The 15,655-nt window shown below is 37.9% G+C and overlaps 1 protein-coding gene across 3 annotated transcripts in view; it reads right to left on the bottom strand.

The window, feature by feature from the left end:
- Positions 1-10,947: 10,947 nt before the first annotated feature.
- Positions 10,948-15,655, bottom strand: part of ANKRD28 (ankyrin repeat domain 28) — a 162,706-nt gene continuing 157,998 nt past the window's right edge. For 2 of the 3 annotated variants that reach the window (XM_025198934.1, XM_006019583.3), the window contains one exon: positions 10,948-12,887. In XM_025198934.1, coding sequence (XP_025054719.1) covers positions 12,601-12,887 — 287 coding nt within the window. In that variant the 3' untranslated portion in view covers positions 10,948-12,600. The remainder of the gene's footprint in view (positions 12,888-15,655) is intronic. The other variant, XM_014517957.2, reaches the window with a different exon arrangement.

Genomic DNA, 15,655 nt, shown 5'->3' with positions numbered 1-15,655 from the left:
CACAGATATCTGATCCAACCAGAAATCATCTAATCAGAATTTTCAGTTTTGACACCTACACTGAGTGGCCTTAATTTCAGAGATGCTATACACCTGCATCCCTCAGGACTTAATTTATTGACACTGAAGATACAATTCTATTATTAAGCATCCACATTAGAGAATATTGACTGAACTCCTTTATCTTCAGAACAGGTCATAATCCCAGGGTCACTACCTTGCTAAAATATCACCTACTAAAAACAAAACCACCTTCTCCCTCAGAACAAGAGACCATATTTAAATTTGACAAGAGATGTTTTTTATTATGAAAATGAGGCCCTTCCCATAAGGTATACTTAAGACGTGATTAACCAGTTAATCACATCTTCAGTCATAATAACCCAGCCACACACTAAAGCATTTAATGGTGGCATAAAACAAGGAATAAGTTGTAAAGTTATACCACAAAAAATGTCCAATAACTTGGTGGCTGGTTCCTGTCATGCCGTTAATTGAACGTGTGGCCAACTTGCTACTTGCCAGTGCACCGGCAATAAGGCATGATGGGGTCTGAAGCTCAATCCCACAATCATGCCTCTTGCCACGTATGTGGCATGGCAGGAAGCATCATTGTGTGGATTGCACATCAGATCCCACTATGCCTTTATGTGCACATCTAGTAATAGAGCTCATTTTGTTTTAAATTCTAGAAAAGCAATACAGTTAGGGATTTTAAGTATTTTGGAGCGCTTTCAGGGAGGATTTTAAAATCTATTATTGACAAGTTTCTAACAAGAAAGTTTATTTTTGTGATCAATACTGATTAATCTAGCTGTGAATTTTGTCAGCTGTAAGTTTTGCACAGGTTAGTACCAGGGTCAGGCTTTGATAACTATGACAAATAAAAACAACCTGTAAGCATGATGCATAAAAATAAGCCTTTTTAGCAAATACAAGTGCTTGGGGTTTCTTAACATTTTGCCGATGGTTGCCGCAGCATTTCATTTACATTTTCTAGAAAATAGGAAAATTAGTTTAAAAGTAAAAGCTGTCATGATAACTTTTAGCATAGGACAACTACATCCTGTCACTGGTTGAGATTGAAGGAATGGAGAAAAAAACAGCAACAAAGCAGCTTGAGTGGAGAAAAAACTACTACAAGAAAGAAGAATCAGTAGAAGGAAAACCAGGAAAAAGGTATGGAACCAAATGGAGGAGCAATAGGTAAAACATAAGAACAGTAAAAATGTCTGTGAGATAGGGCCTTCTACGAGTAATCTAGTTCTAAACTCACAGTTAAGCATAATAAGCACCTCCTAATTTTAGGAAATAAAAGTATAACGCTAAAGTTGGTCTCTAGTTTTGGCTGTGTGAAACAGCAGTTATAACTTATCATTACAATTTTGGTCATCTGAAACTTGCTGCAGCACTATGAACATTTATAGAAGATTTTTATTCGTCTGGGAACAAAAATGAAATCAAATTAATGTGAAAAATTCAAGCTTCAGTGTAAGACTTCATTTGCATCATAGTATGCAAGGCACTGTGCTAAAAAGGTAGTTACAGTTACGTTTTTATATTAATTACTTTATTACCCACGCTGCTCTGGTGTTTCAATCTGCTCCAATTTAAAGATGATGTTATTTTAAAATGTTATAGTTTTGAGATTTTTTACCTCATAGTTCATAAAATCATTTAATAGGACTTGCAAAAAACTCCTAATGGATTGGGGGATTAAAAGGGTTTTTATATAAAAAGATTGTATATGCTAGATGGAAGGATACTGGTGAATAGTTAAGCTGGTAAATCAGGAAAATAACATTATTGTTTCTGGAGCAATAGCTATGATTTAAGTGTTACATTACTGTACCATGCTGACAAACTATTATACTACAATGAAGTGAGAAGAGAGGATCAGAGAATTCCAAAAGATCACATTAATTCTTAGTTGAGTTTGCCCCAAAACGTATTTTTGTTCCTTAGACAGCACAGTGTTACGTTGCTTTAATGGTTCGTACACTGTTGGACGATTAACCTATAGATGTTGTCATTACATTAACAACACAGTTGCTTGCTCTCCTGTTGTTCAAGAGCTGCCTTCTGACTGGAAGGATACAAGTCTAACAAGAGACCAACACTTCTCAGAACTGGTTTAGTCATTCCAAGGAAATATTCAGAATTACATGCTTACTTAAGGAGAGTGAATTGTCTCCATGATTCTCCTTACTAGACGGGATAGTAATATACATCTGATCATCTTTGGCACTAGATAAGTGGTATCAGTGTGACAGTTAAAAGGTGTATTGTGCATACTGAAGCAAGTAAAGTCGATGATTAAGGATACTCTTCTTTGAAATATTTCATTTTAGGGTTTCAGGAAATGTGACAACCTGGAGAAAATTTTGAATGTATACTTTAGGTATGCATCTATATGGTAATTACCTTAACCTGAATCCAAGATGACTTTGAATTTAAGATGACCCCCCCAGTAATCGTATTCTAGACATGGAAAGTTTATAAATGTTTTTATAATTTTCCACATATAGAAATCTAATTTTGTAGGGTTGTCTTAAAGTCTTAAATACAGGCTTAGGTGTCAGAAGCAGCAGCCAGGAGCGGTGGACGAGTAAAGTGGCCTGAACCCTGCTCCTTGCCACTTCTCCCCCGACATTTGCCCCACACTTGCTGCCTCCCCACCTAGTGCTTGCATGCCCTGTGCTTGCCCCCACCCCCAGCAATGCCTGTATCTCCTGGCACTTGTCCCCCAGCACTACTTGCCCCCCCACCTGCTTTGCCAGGCTGCCTGTGCCCCCCCTCCACACCTTGCTCCCTGACACTTGCCTTCTCCACCGCCTGTCCCCCCCCACTTTTATCTGTTCCTCCCTGCCGTGCCTGTACTCTTTGGATCCTATCCCCCCACCACTTGCCCCCACCCAGTGCCTGTAGGTTGTTCTTCTGCTACTATTCTTTTTTAATAACGTAATTTAAATACTATTTCAGTTCCAGTGTCAAAACAGTTTCAACGAGTGGGCCTTTGATTGCATTTAAAGGATAATTATGATATTTTTCTATAGAAAAGCCTGAAAAAGTTGCCATCATAAGCTGTGCTTTGACCTAGAGAACGTAGAATCCCAACGTGTGCTTCCATCCCCAAAACTAAGATGCCTGAACAAGAGACTTAACCATTAACAGGAATGGTTTTAGTGCTGAAGCTCGTAGAAAAATAGCCAAGGAACCACACTGCTTCGTCAAGAGAAAAGAATAAAACCAGTCTTACTGCTATCAATGCAAGCACAAAGAAACTGGTATCCTGTCCAAGTTGGAGACAATATTACAAAATCTTGGTCCTCAGTCTTCTCAGCACCAAGGCAACAGATGCTGAAGCATCACATAAACTAACTTCCTGTAACAGCAAAATGTTGCTGGTAGACAACAGAATTCTGCTCCTCCTTTTTCAACTTTACTGGACATCACTTGGGAGCTGTTGGGGCCTGTAACACACATGGACATGGATCCTCCTGTCAGCCGTGCCTTTCAGACACATTTCATGGGGTGTTCTTATACCGTTAGGGATGTCCTTCAACCCCGTACACCCCTCTGCTGTCTGCTGCTTGACCACTGAGAGCAGAATGAAACATGCCAGGGGCTGGTAAACTCTCTGGCCTCAACTTCACTTGTTTCACCCAGGTCCTGCCAGCTCTTAGTGAAAGAGGTTTAAAGAAGCATAGTATATTGCCTGGCATGTGCTCAGAAATTAAAAATCCTGTCCTCTGGAGAGAGACCTGGCTGATGGACAAATGCTCTGAAATCAGAGTTACCACTGATGGTAAGAAAGGAACGAAGGAATTACCAAAAGGTTTATTATAAAAAGAAAAAGCTGTCATGAGAATCATGCTGAGATACAGACAGAGATAAGAAATAAACAGAAAACTAAGATCTATGGTTTTGTCTTATCCCTTCATCTTAGCCCTAAGAATGTAGCTTCCATTTCTAATAAAGCCTGCCAGACTGTCAGCTTGCATTACCCAGCCCTTGGCACTTGGGGATTAAAGTACCTAGCACCCGGGAATCTTGAGAAAAAACTGCTCTTATCGCAGTGCTTATCCGGTCACATCTGTAGAATTCTTGGGGAACAAATAGACACATAACTTCCTGCCCCTTCTTCCCCCAGTTATGCATCCCATTAACAAGTTAGGGGCTTTTCCTGATCCAGTTTTAAGTACGAAAATATTTATATCTGTTCATGCAATAGGCAAGGATTTCTTAGGGTTATATCTTTTATTGGACCAACTATATAGTTGGTATGGAGTTAGACAAATTTCTGTACACAAAGCATTCTTTATCAGGACAAAGATTTCAGACAAAGATCGCTAATCCTCTGTCAGAGATAATTATGGTGTCTCACTTATTTTCTCAAGCTGTAAGAACTACCATTCTTTGAATAGCCTATTTTCCAGGCACCAACCTTGCTACATAATCCTTTGGAATGTAACCCCATCATCCTCTGTTTGTGGATAGACCTGTGCTCAGTAGAAACTCTTTTGTCTGGCCACTGCACAAACCCATGTCCAATAGTAATTCTTAGTGATTACTTCTCTCAGCTATTTAGGCTTTGATCCTCTCCCAGGTGTGATCCTTACAGTTCTGAAAGGAACATCTGAACTTCATTATCATATTATGCAAAAATATAAACACACATTAATACCAAGTACCACATTCCATACAAGCATATAAATTCTAAAACTAGATACAGCAGCGTAGCCATCTTTGGCTATCCATGGAGACCATATACCATATAGCAAATGTAAACCTAGTTTATCATTAGCTATAAACAGACTACCCACTGTAGCAGCAGACCTGATTCATGAAGCCATCTATGCACAATATTCAATGAATCCACAAAATACTGTGGGTTCATGACAAAGCTGATCGGCATAGCATCTTCTCTTCTCTGTCCTCCTAGTAATAAAGTGTTGATGCTGAGAAGCTGACATGCTGAACTTTCAGTCTGCTTTCTAAGTGAAGAGCACCTTTGAACAAAGACCTTCACGTTTTCTTACACAAAGTCACAACTATGAGATTTGACGCAGTTTTACTGGGGCTAAAGTAATATTCAGCACATAAATGAGTACATCTCATTTTCAGCAAGTACCTGACTTGGTTAGTCATAAACCAAGGATCTTGAAACTGCTTTAGCAAAAGATAAAGCTATCTAGGCAGGCAGCCCCAATACTTAAAACAGAATATTGTTGGTTAGATAGCTTCTACTAATTAAGCTTAGGAAGTTACAGTAGCCATCACAGTATTTGTAAGTTCTGCTTCTGCTCTACTAACTTACCTGTCTGGCTGTGACAACTAGGCACCAAAGATATGAACACAATGGATCTCTTGGCCTTGCATGAAGCAGAGGATTTGAAGTGATCTTTCTGAAGTGATTCTAACATGGCAGCTGAGGCTGGACGACAGAACCAAGAGAGAAAAAACATGTTCAGAGTTTGGCTGACTTGGGAAAGAAGGAATAATAATAAATGGAATGATGCCAAAATAATAGTGTAAGTACCAAAATAAACTGTAAGATTTTTAATAACTATCAATTCTCACTATGTAAAATAGCACTTAGTGAGACTCAGGAAAAGCATAACAAAGGATGATGAGCCAACTGAGCTTGTTCTTTCAGCAGCCACAAGGAATTGCAAGGTGCTGATCCTTCCTTCAGACACTTTTATGCCTTGAGTGGCTGAAGCGTGGACAGCAAATCTGCGGCTGGTAACAAGCATGACTAGTGATTGGAACTCTTGTCCATTTGGTAGCATAGAATTTGGGGCTTTAAGTTATATTGTATCGATAGTTTTAAATGGCAGCATGCCCTCAAACTTCACTCTGCCTTGAGTTTCATACTGGAACTGAATGGATTCTAAGCTAAGTGGGAATGAAAACTTACCTGAAAACTAAAAAGCTTCCCGAAGCCTTTTCACACCTGTATTTGAATCCACACAGCAGTTTCTTTGGTACTTCCGTCTGAGCATTATTGAAGAAAAACGGTGAGCTGAAGAGGTCTTCTCTTTTCTTGAGCACCTAATGGCATTGCAATGATTATAAATTTGATTCAAAGAGCCCCATTAAGGCTGTGTATTATTCAGGTTATCATTTTTACAATTATGTGCTCAAATGCTTCAAGGATCTCTCTTACCACCTGAGTTTGAAAAATACCGAGAGTAAGCAAATGCATATCATAAGCAACCTCCTTCACAGAAAATGAAGCATAATGTCTTGGGAGCCTGAACAATGGCCCTGTTGCTGTATTGTTGAAGTAAAACCTACAAACCTAGATTGTTTTGAAGTCTGCACTCTCATTCCACGGCAATTTCTTCATGACGTGCCTTTTATCTTCGTCTGTCTTGATCCATAGCATTCATATTTTAAAGGTGAATTGTGAAGCAAAAAAGCAGCTCAAGAAATGTTATTCCTTTTCTGTTCCTCTCAGATGCAGAAAAGCAACTCAGACTTGTTTGCTTTAAAGAAGTTGCTTCCCCAATTATTTTTTCATTTTTACCCAATCTTTCCCATTAACCATAGCAATAATCAGGCCCTGAACTGTCACATACAAGTATGACCTAAATAGGGAAAGCAAATGTAACTTCCCAGAGTGAATTTTCAGACAAATGATCATCAATCCTCTTCCTGTTGGTAAGCAGCAGCTCCGGTTGCAGGCACGGGTGATATTTACTTTGCTGAATCTCCAAAGTGGAGAAATGGGAGGGAGTTGCTTTAACCACTGAACAACCACGCGAGTTTCGGCTCTATACTGCACTAAGCTAGCAGCTCTTTCTAGTCTGGAGGAAATGTAGGCAGAGTAGAGGTTACATCTTGCTCTGGTGCTCTGTGGCACTACCTGCGGATGGTACAGACTGGGCTTTACTGACCACTGTTGAGGGGCAGAACCACCATTTCTTCAAACAGACATAAAAGGAGCATACAATAAAAATTAACCAACTCCAACAGGTTCACATTAACTTTGGGGGTTGGCTATTAAAATAGCTTTGGTTCACGATGGGGAGGAGCATGGGAAGGAGGGTAGCTAGCTAATTAGTCACCCCCCTCTTGTGGGTTATACCAGCCAAGGCAGTACGACTAGAAGCCTTGCCATATACGCAGCTGTTTGATAGCACTGCAGTAAATGAAAAGGTGAGAGGTGTCCATATGACAGAAGCCATCATTCCCAATGCAGGAGGCAGCAGTTGCAGCAATGACAAGGCAGAATTAATGAAAGGTGCTTACAGTGAACCTCTCTTGTACCTGCAGCCCGTCGGAAGCATCTGCAGCACTCCCAGTACTATCTGTGGCAGTGGTTCTCAACTTTTTTGGACTCGAGGCACACCTACATCTCTCTTTGTGAATTGGGTGGCACCCAATTTCAAAACCTAATTTTTATATTACAGTGCTTACCCCATTATGTGGGTCTGGGCCGTAGGGGTGGGGGATCATCCAGGCAGAGAAGGAGCCTAAGTCTGGCTTGTCTCCTCACACCTTGTTGCATCCATCTGCTTGTCTCCTCACACCTTGTGGCATCCATCAAAGGATCTGGCAGTACCTCAGGGTGCCTCCTCACCCTAGTTAGGAATCACTGGGTCTATGAAAAAGGGGTGCACAAATATGCAGACCTTTCCATTTTAACATATGTCATTTGACTCTTGATTATTTATTAATTGTACTTACCACTAATACACCATTGTAAACATTGAGCTCAGGACACTTCAGCATTGTCAAGAATCATCTGATTATGCACAGGATGTCAGACAACTCCATAGAGAAAAAAAAAAGTGACCCTTTGGGGGTTATCCTTTTCATTTATAAGACTTCTGCAGGCCTGCCCTGAAACAGCTTTCTCCGAGTTGTTTTTATTAGGAGAAAACACATTCTCTTAATAAAAACAACTTGGAGAAATCTGCTTGTGCTCTTGAAAAACCTGTTAGATTTTTTGTTTTCTTTTTAAAGATTGCAAGCTTTTTTCCCCCTCCAACGCAAACAGTGCATTGTGCTAGATAACTGCTATAAGCATTGTGTCCTAATTGCTAGAATCTCTGGGGTATGGCAGACTGGTATTTGCTTTTAAAAACAGAATTACTGGGCTAATGAATTGTAGAGCAGGAGAGCAAATGAAAAGTTGAGAAATTCCTGCCTTTTTTCAGTCAGTCATGCAGCACTTGGTACAGCTTTTGATTCTTGGTAACTACTGATCAGCCGTAGGTAAAAGCTTCAAACCATGACATTAAAAAATAGTGCCATTTAAGACAAAAAACCAAGAGGAGTTAGGGAAATGGTGTATACAAACAAGGTTCTATAACCAGCATATGAACTGAAATGCTTGCTATTCCATTCATACACTACAGATTTTTGGAGTAATTCCAAGGTGGAGGAATGAGTACAAAGGCAAGCAGCAAGAACAATATCATTTTTTGTTGTAGTTAACTTAATTCTTTTAAGTATCTTCTACCTTCAACCTTAGAAAGTACATTCAAACACACTGCTTTTGTGAGCCAAGTCACTGCTGCCTTGCAGTGACAAAGCATGCATATTTGAATAGTTTAAAGTTTCCAGAGGTCTTCTGATGGAATTCCAAGGATAGTCTTAGTAATAATCCCAAGAAGTTTCTTGAGTGAAGGGTGTTGCAATATTGTGCTATTAAACTGTATGTGAAGAAATTAAATTAGGAAGAGTCAATAATATGCAACACTTTTCTCTGGAAAGAAAAAAAAAATCTCCATTCAGACTGAACATTTGGAAACAAATTCGACTCAGGCATAAATATGAAAGACTGCATCTACAGGCAGGTTTACTTTGTTTCATGTAAACAAGGAACATTTCATACCATGACCTCTCACTCAGAAAGCCACCTTTAACCAGAGCAACCTGGTCTTTAAACATATATTTGCATTCATATTTGTCCTTTTTGGAATAAAAAGTCATATTCTTACAAACAATGAGTCTGATCCTCATTTTACTAAGGAATCGGTAAAGCCCCCTTATATTACAAGGCAGCATAAAGGGGTTTCTGTGAAAAAGAAAACAACCAGGTATGTAGAACTCAAAGTCTGTGAACTCATTAAATGTTGGCTATAGTTCATTTTCTGCTGGGAATTTCAAATTATGTGGCTTACTGCAATTCTAAATTCCTAAGGTTTAACAATTCATTTAATAGCAATAAGGGAACAAACATTTTAGACCCAGATATAGCAAGCTCATAAAACAGCTTTAATTAAAATATATACAATCTTAAGGAACAAAATAGGACAGAGGTTCATGCCTGAAAAAAATGTTCTGTTTTGCAATAGAACATTAGATAGATAGATAGATCTATCTATATGTTTCTTACCACAAATAGAACAAAGTTAGCAATGCCAGCTGAAGCAAGAGGATTCTTTTGGGAACAGATGGCTTAAGTGGGATGTACTTTAGGGATCGTGGGAGGCGTTACATTTATTGCAATATTAACATGTTAATTGGGTAATGCATTGCAATATGCCACAGGTTCAACCAATTAATAGCACAATAAAATGGCAAAACATTTAACATGGAACATCTTTGTGGCTGGTTTGTATTGCATCTTAAATTGAATATGACCCACCTTAAATTGTATTTATGAATACATATGCTAGGTGCAAGATGAAGCTGCTCCCTGCTCGATCAGGTGGTGGGTAACCCTAAGGTCTTGAACTGGCAGGATGCCCAACTTTTGGGATGGGACACAAAATTCCTCAGATCCTAATTGTGCCATTATATTAATATCTGCCAGGGGCCTTAGATGTGCAAACTTAAAAGGCCGAGTAGATTTGCAACTTATAAACCAACCAAAGTGCATACATCTACCTATCTATCTATCTATCTATAGCACATACTTTTGTGGGCTGAAAGATCACTTCATTAGATGCGGTGAAAGGATATGCACAAAAGCACTGAGCACTTGCTCCTTGGATATTTTCAAAACTCTTACTATAAGACAATTCCAATCACTTTTGAACACATGAGCAATCAGTCTGGATAAAAAAAATACCCTTTGTTTTAAACAACTTATCCTGATTCAGCTACTGTTATTTTCCCCTGATTTTCCTCACATTAATCAATCCATTTCTCCCTATATGATGCAAACAGTGATTGCTTCATGCTGAAAGATGAAACTAATATTCCAGAGTCTAAACATCATGCTTTGCTCTAGCAGTTCCAAAATCTTTTTAGGTTGTTTATAAAACTTCTTTGACAGGTGATTAGGGTACTGCTATTGATAAAATAACTGACATATACCTTGATGATTTTTTTTTTTTTTTTTTAAATCAACTGGCTCTCAAGTTTACATGAAATATTTCTAAATCCAGTTTTCTTATCATTAACTTGCAAAACTTCTTAAGGGCACATTAATGAGCAAATTGGCTAAAACTTAAAGCAACCTTTTACAGTCTCCAGGGCAATATGATTTTAGTGTGTACCTAGTAAAATATGAAGAGAAGTTTTCAGGTTGCTGGGGAAATATTTAATCAGATACAATGAAGTGTGGCAAAAAACAAGCAAAAATTGAATACACCTCCTGTATCTCCATTACCATTTATTTCTGTACCAAGAATTCCAAAGAAGATTTAAAGGGGAGTTCTATAAAAAGCATCTAATTTTGTGGAAGAATCATAAGCTGTTTTCAAAAAAATCAATATTCATAAACACCCTCTGCCCCAACCAGGGAAACAGCATCATTCACAAGTAAGTCTCAATTTTAAATATCAGTAACCAAACAGTACTTAACTTTTCCTTTAAAAATTATTGTAAATCTGAACCATTTACCTCTACTGTTGAAGTAAAAGGACAGCAAAGCCTTTGTAAAATAGATTTTATAAATTCTAAAAGTTATTCAACAGAAGAAACTTTGCCATTAGTTTAAGTATGGTACACAGATACAAATAAATTATTCATTAATACAACTCACATCTGGGTTTTATTATACTCCGTAAAATATACAGGAATCTGGATGTACTGAAAGAGTGCAGGTAATTACAGTATTCAAGCAGTCACTATTTCTATGTACATGCTCATTAATTCTTCAAAAAACCCACAAAATTATCAAATAGATCAAAATATTGTCCTGTTTCCACACTTTATGTTCAGAAAACCAGCTGATCAATGTACAATAGCAACAAGGTTTCCAGTTACACAATACAAAAAGGATAAAAGGAAAATTGGAATCGATTCGTAGTAATTTATTTGTACTTTGCTGGGACATGCAAGGATTCCTTGCATGTACATAAACAATTTCACTTGAAAAGTAACAGTTATAGTTAAAGCAGAGTCAAATAAAGTAGATACTCATATTTAACAAACAAACATCAGCTTGTGGGACATTCTTTCATTCTTCAGGCAATATATATTTAAAAAAACAGTAGTCTGCTATAAATAATAATAATAAAAAAAATCTTAGGGCAAGTTTGAAGTATATTACAGGGACCTGTTTTTGTTGTTTTTCTAAATGGAGCACAACACAGATATATAGCTCTTCCCAGATCTGACACTCTACCTTTTCAGTACTGAAAAATCTGAATTCATTTTTTACTCATAAATCCAGGATTGAAAAAAAAATTACAACGGAAACACTGATTTGATTTCGCGTACAAATTTTATGATGTAAAGTGGGTGAATTGTCAAAAAAAAAATCACTCCCTATGAAACTGCAGCTACAACAGGTTGTCAAGACATTTCATTTAAATTTGTATTTTTTGCACGTTCCCAGTAATTACCCTTTCATTTAATTTTAAATAATCTCAATTCAAAAACCAAAAGTTAAAAATCTAAAACTGTGCAACAATTACTGCTTCCCTCCCCCCATCCCTTGTTTATTACACTGTACATTATCACCCTGACTGCACCTTGTTAGCTGGTTTTCATTTTAGTATTATAAAAGTATGACAAGTTCATTTCCATTTCATTTAAAAGGAAAAGAAACTGAAAAATACATCTGCTATTTTCATGGTACATTTAAGAGCATCTGAAAGCTTTTAGGGTGATAAAGAAAAAAAAGAATTCAACGTTTAAAACCAAATCTGATCTTCACTTCCAGAAGTAATTAAGGTTTAGTTAAGACAACTCCTCAATTAACCTATTCCAGTTTCCACAAAAAGGTATTTAAAAATCTTTAGCTTATTTGGTCCTTTGGCAATTTGCTGCACAAACAATGCCTACTGTACCAAACTCGTTTATTGCCTTCAAAATGGTTTTAGTTTTTATTGATAAGATTTAAATCTAGTGTCCTGTTTGTTGTACAACAGTATCGTTCATTTACATAGACTGGGGTGCACAGTCTGCAGAAATTACTCCTGGCACCACAAACAAAATGGTAAAATACAATTAAATAAAATGGTTTTGACATTCTTTAATTATTTTTTTTTTGCCATGGATTCCAAGTGTTAATGCTTCTTCTGCAATCCTTTAAAATCAGTCTCATACAGATCTTTCATATGCATCCCAATAAAAGTTCCTTCTCATGGGTCTGTCCTCTTTTGTATCCAAAACTAAATGTTTTGTTCAAAAGCATGACTGACTTTCCAACAACTGTTCACTCTCCAGATCGTCAAAAGAAGTCTCTTAATAGGTCTCAGAGTCTGAGTCATTAAGTTCATCCTCTTCTGTATATGGGTAGCCATCTTCCCTGCCAATGTTGTTGAAACTACAGTAAGAACTATGGTCACTCCTCATGATTGGCAAGGAATCAAAGGTAACAGTTTTTGAGGTGTTGGTGTAATGATTAATGGCATTGAACGTAAGGGAAGGTAATGTGCTGCTGGAGGAAACAGGCATCATTGTGGCCAAAATGAGAGCAAGACAATCGGCTACATCCTTATTGGGAGCACAGGCCAAAGCTGGTGTGTAACCTGGAAATCAAAATAAAACCAAAGCCTTGACTTAGAACACAGTAACAGGTGGAATTTCCCAAAGACCACATAATTATTTGACAGTAAAACATTTTGTTTAGCACTTTCAAACAAGGAAGATAAAATTGAATGTGGTTATAAAATTACAGTATCATTTTCATACTCTGTTACAAAATAATAGTAAACACCTGTCAGCTGATTACAGTTTATATACATACATTAGCTATATAGACTGCAGTATGTACAGGCCAGTGGGGACGACAAGAAGGAAGGAAGATTAGACTGAGTATTAGAGGATTTAGGAAGATAGGATCAGTTTTATTAGACAAGCTAGGAAATTTAAGTTAAAGTAGTTTGGGATTTGAAGTCACAGATTTAACTGGGCAAAAAGAGATATCCAATTCCACTTCCAGGTAGCCATCTGCAAACAATAATTATTTGTGAAGGAAATGCAGAGCTATTTTAAATAGACCTTTACAAAAATCGACTGAAAACATGTAAAGCTTAAAGGATATTGATCTCTGACTTCATTTCTGACTGGGTGGTTCCTGCTAGTATACATCTGTCTAAGCCAAGTTGGCCAAAACATGGTGACTGGCACGATTTTTCAAGCAGTAGGTTTTGTTACTGAAAGCAGCATAAAATAAAAGCAGACATGCTAATGAGAGCTTGGCTGGCTTAGTGGGTTAAAAAGGCTAGGTAGCTGGCCTGGGAAAGCCCCATGTTTAAAGAGCCAGCTGTTGTGGCAGGCCTTTGAGTGGCTAACTTTTGAAACCAGTAGAAACCATGAGTTGGCAAGCTCATGTGCATGAGAGAACGCTGCAGGGTCACAGTTGTTTTTCTAGGCCACGGTCACTTATATATGACATTTCTGCTTTGGTAACTGACTTCTGCCCTGTACACTTGCCTCTTTTGTACTTCTCAGCTGGCAGAAGTGCTGCCTAGCACCAACCTGTAAGCTGCTCAGCAGGCTGCCCTTTCAGGGATTAGGTCTACTTCAGAAAAGCACTAAGCATGAGGGTAACCTCAGGCACATGATTTGAATAGAGCTATGCATGTGCTCAAGTACCATGCTGAATACAAGCACAAACTGACTTCGTCCAGAGTCAAGGGAGCCTTTCCCTCACCTGTAATGCATATAGACTCTGCCTTCAGGAGGGAAAAACTCCAATGGTCACCCCAACTCAGCAATGTCCATTTGAAATAAGGTCTCACATGGATTTGGTAACCAGGAAAAAAAAAAATGTAGATATGGCAAAGCTTTAAAGGAAAGCCAGTAATAAGCAATGAACAAGGTCTGATCCAGGCAGGAACTTGGTTTCTCAGCACATGTTCTACGTGGTAAAGACTTTTTTTTATAGTTTAAGAATTTAGCTTGACAACTGCCAGTTCAGTTTTATTGTCAGAAAATACTGGACCGTATGTTTGCTGAACTGCTCAGAAGCGGTAAGATTTTTGATAAACTTGTTGAACATATGACCACTGACCAATATGCTGTTATATTGTTTTCAATAAAGGTTTTGTACTGTGCTGTTCTGAGAACTGATGCTTAAGAAACTCTTATCTTTTCAGTGGGAAACTAGGGGTTGTATCAGATTAAAACTAAGGAACAGGTCACTGGAGCACAGAAAGTACTAATGGAATATGTGATCAGGACTTAGCCAGCGTGTTTTATTTTACTGTATTTACTCAAATTTATGATGACGATGAGAAGTCCCTAGTTCTGTAATACTGTATTACCATCTAGCTTTCGTACAGCACTTTTCACATGTAAGGTCTAAGCACTTACAAGTGTCATCACCCCCCTTTAAATACAAGGGCACTGGTGAGGGGACCATGATTTCCCAAGGTCATCTAGTGGCGGAAGGAAATAATATTTCTCAGTCTACTACTGGTTCTATTATGCTACACTGCCTCCCCTGAGATTTACAAAGGTCCAAGTATGTACCTTCAGGTAATGACAGCTGAATGCTTATTAATATAATAAACAATAAGTTATCATCTCAATATGAACCTAACAAATCCTCCTAGAGAGGGGAGGAAAAGCAAATTGAGGCACAAGCCATCCAATCATTAACATTAAGGATTTTTTGAAGGGGGTGCGGGTGTGGGAACAAGCTTAAAGAGCTGAGATACAACCAGAACAAAGGTTTTAGATCACTGCTAGGTCATGAATCTCTATAGATATGCTGAGTCTAGAAAATTATTTTTAAAAGAAGTAAAAAGAACTGCATGCAGCTGCTGCATCTCTTTGCTGCAAGATTGACTACTGTTACTAATATGCTGTTGATCAAAAGCAATGTGTGTCATGTTAAAGGCAGTTTAAAACCACAGATTACTATACTTTAGCTAGTTAGAAGTGATGGTGTAGCTGTGATGGTTCAGGAATTGTGCAAGGAACAAGGCTTTCTTTGAGTGACCGCTTTTATTGGACCAACTGCACAGTTGGGATAGAGTTAAACAAGCTTTCAAAGGTCTGAATTCTGCAAAAGAATGCCTTACATTCTTCTTCAGAAGAAATACTTCTTCAGAAAAAGAATGTCTTCCATTTGAAAGCTTGTCTAGCTCTATCCCAACTATGCAGTTGGTCCAATAAAAAATACCGCCCAAAGAAATCCTTGCCTCTCGTATACTTTTGCTAGTCATGCAACCACCTCTCAAAATTTTCTTGCTTAAAAACTCATTAATATTTAGTGAAAAATGAATTTATGATTCAGATAAAATTCTACAAAACATTTCAAATTTATTTGGTTACAGAGGGCTTCATC

The sequence above is a fragment of the Alligator sinensis genome, unplaced genomic scaffold (assembly GCF_000455745.1).
Source record: "Alligator sinensis unplaced genomic scaffold, ASM45574v1 scaffold29_1, whole genome shotgun sequence".
NCBI classification, from domain to species: Eukaryota; Metazoa; Chordata; order Crocodylia; family Alligatoridae; genus Alligator; species Alligator sinensis.
The sequence above is the reverse complement of the archived record's forward strand: the minus strand, read 5'-3'. Positions and strand labels throughout refer to the sequence as shown.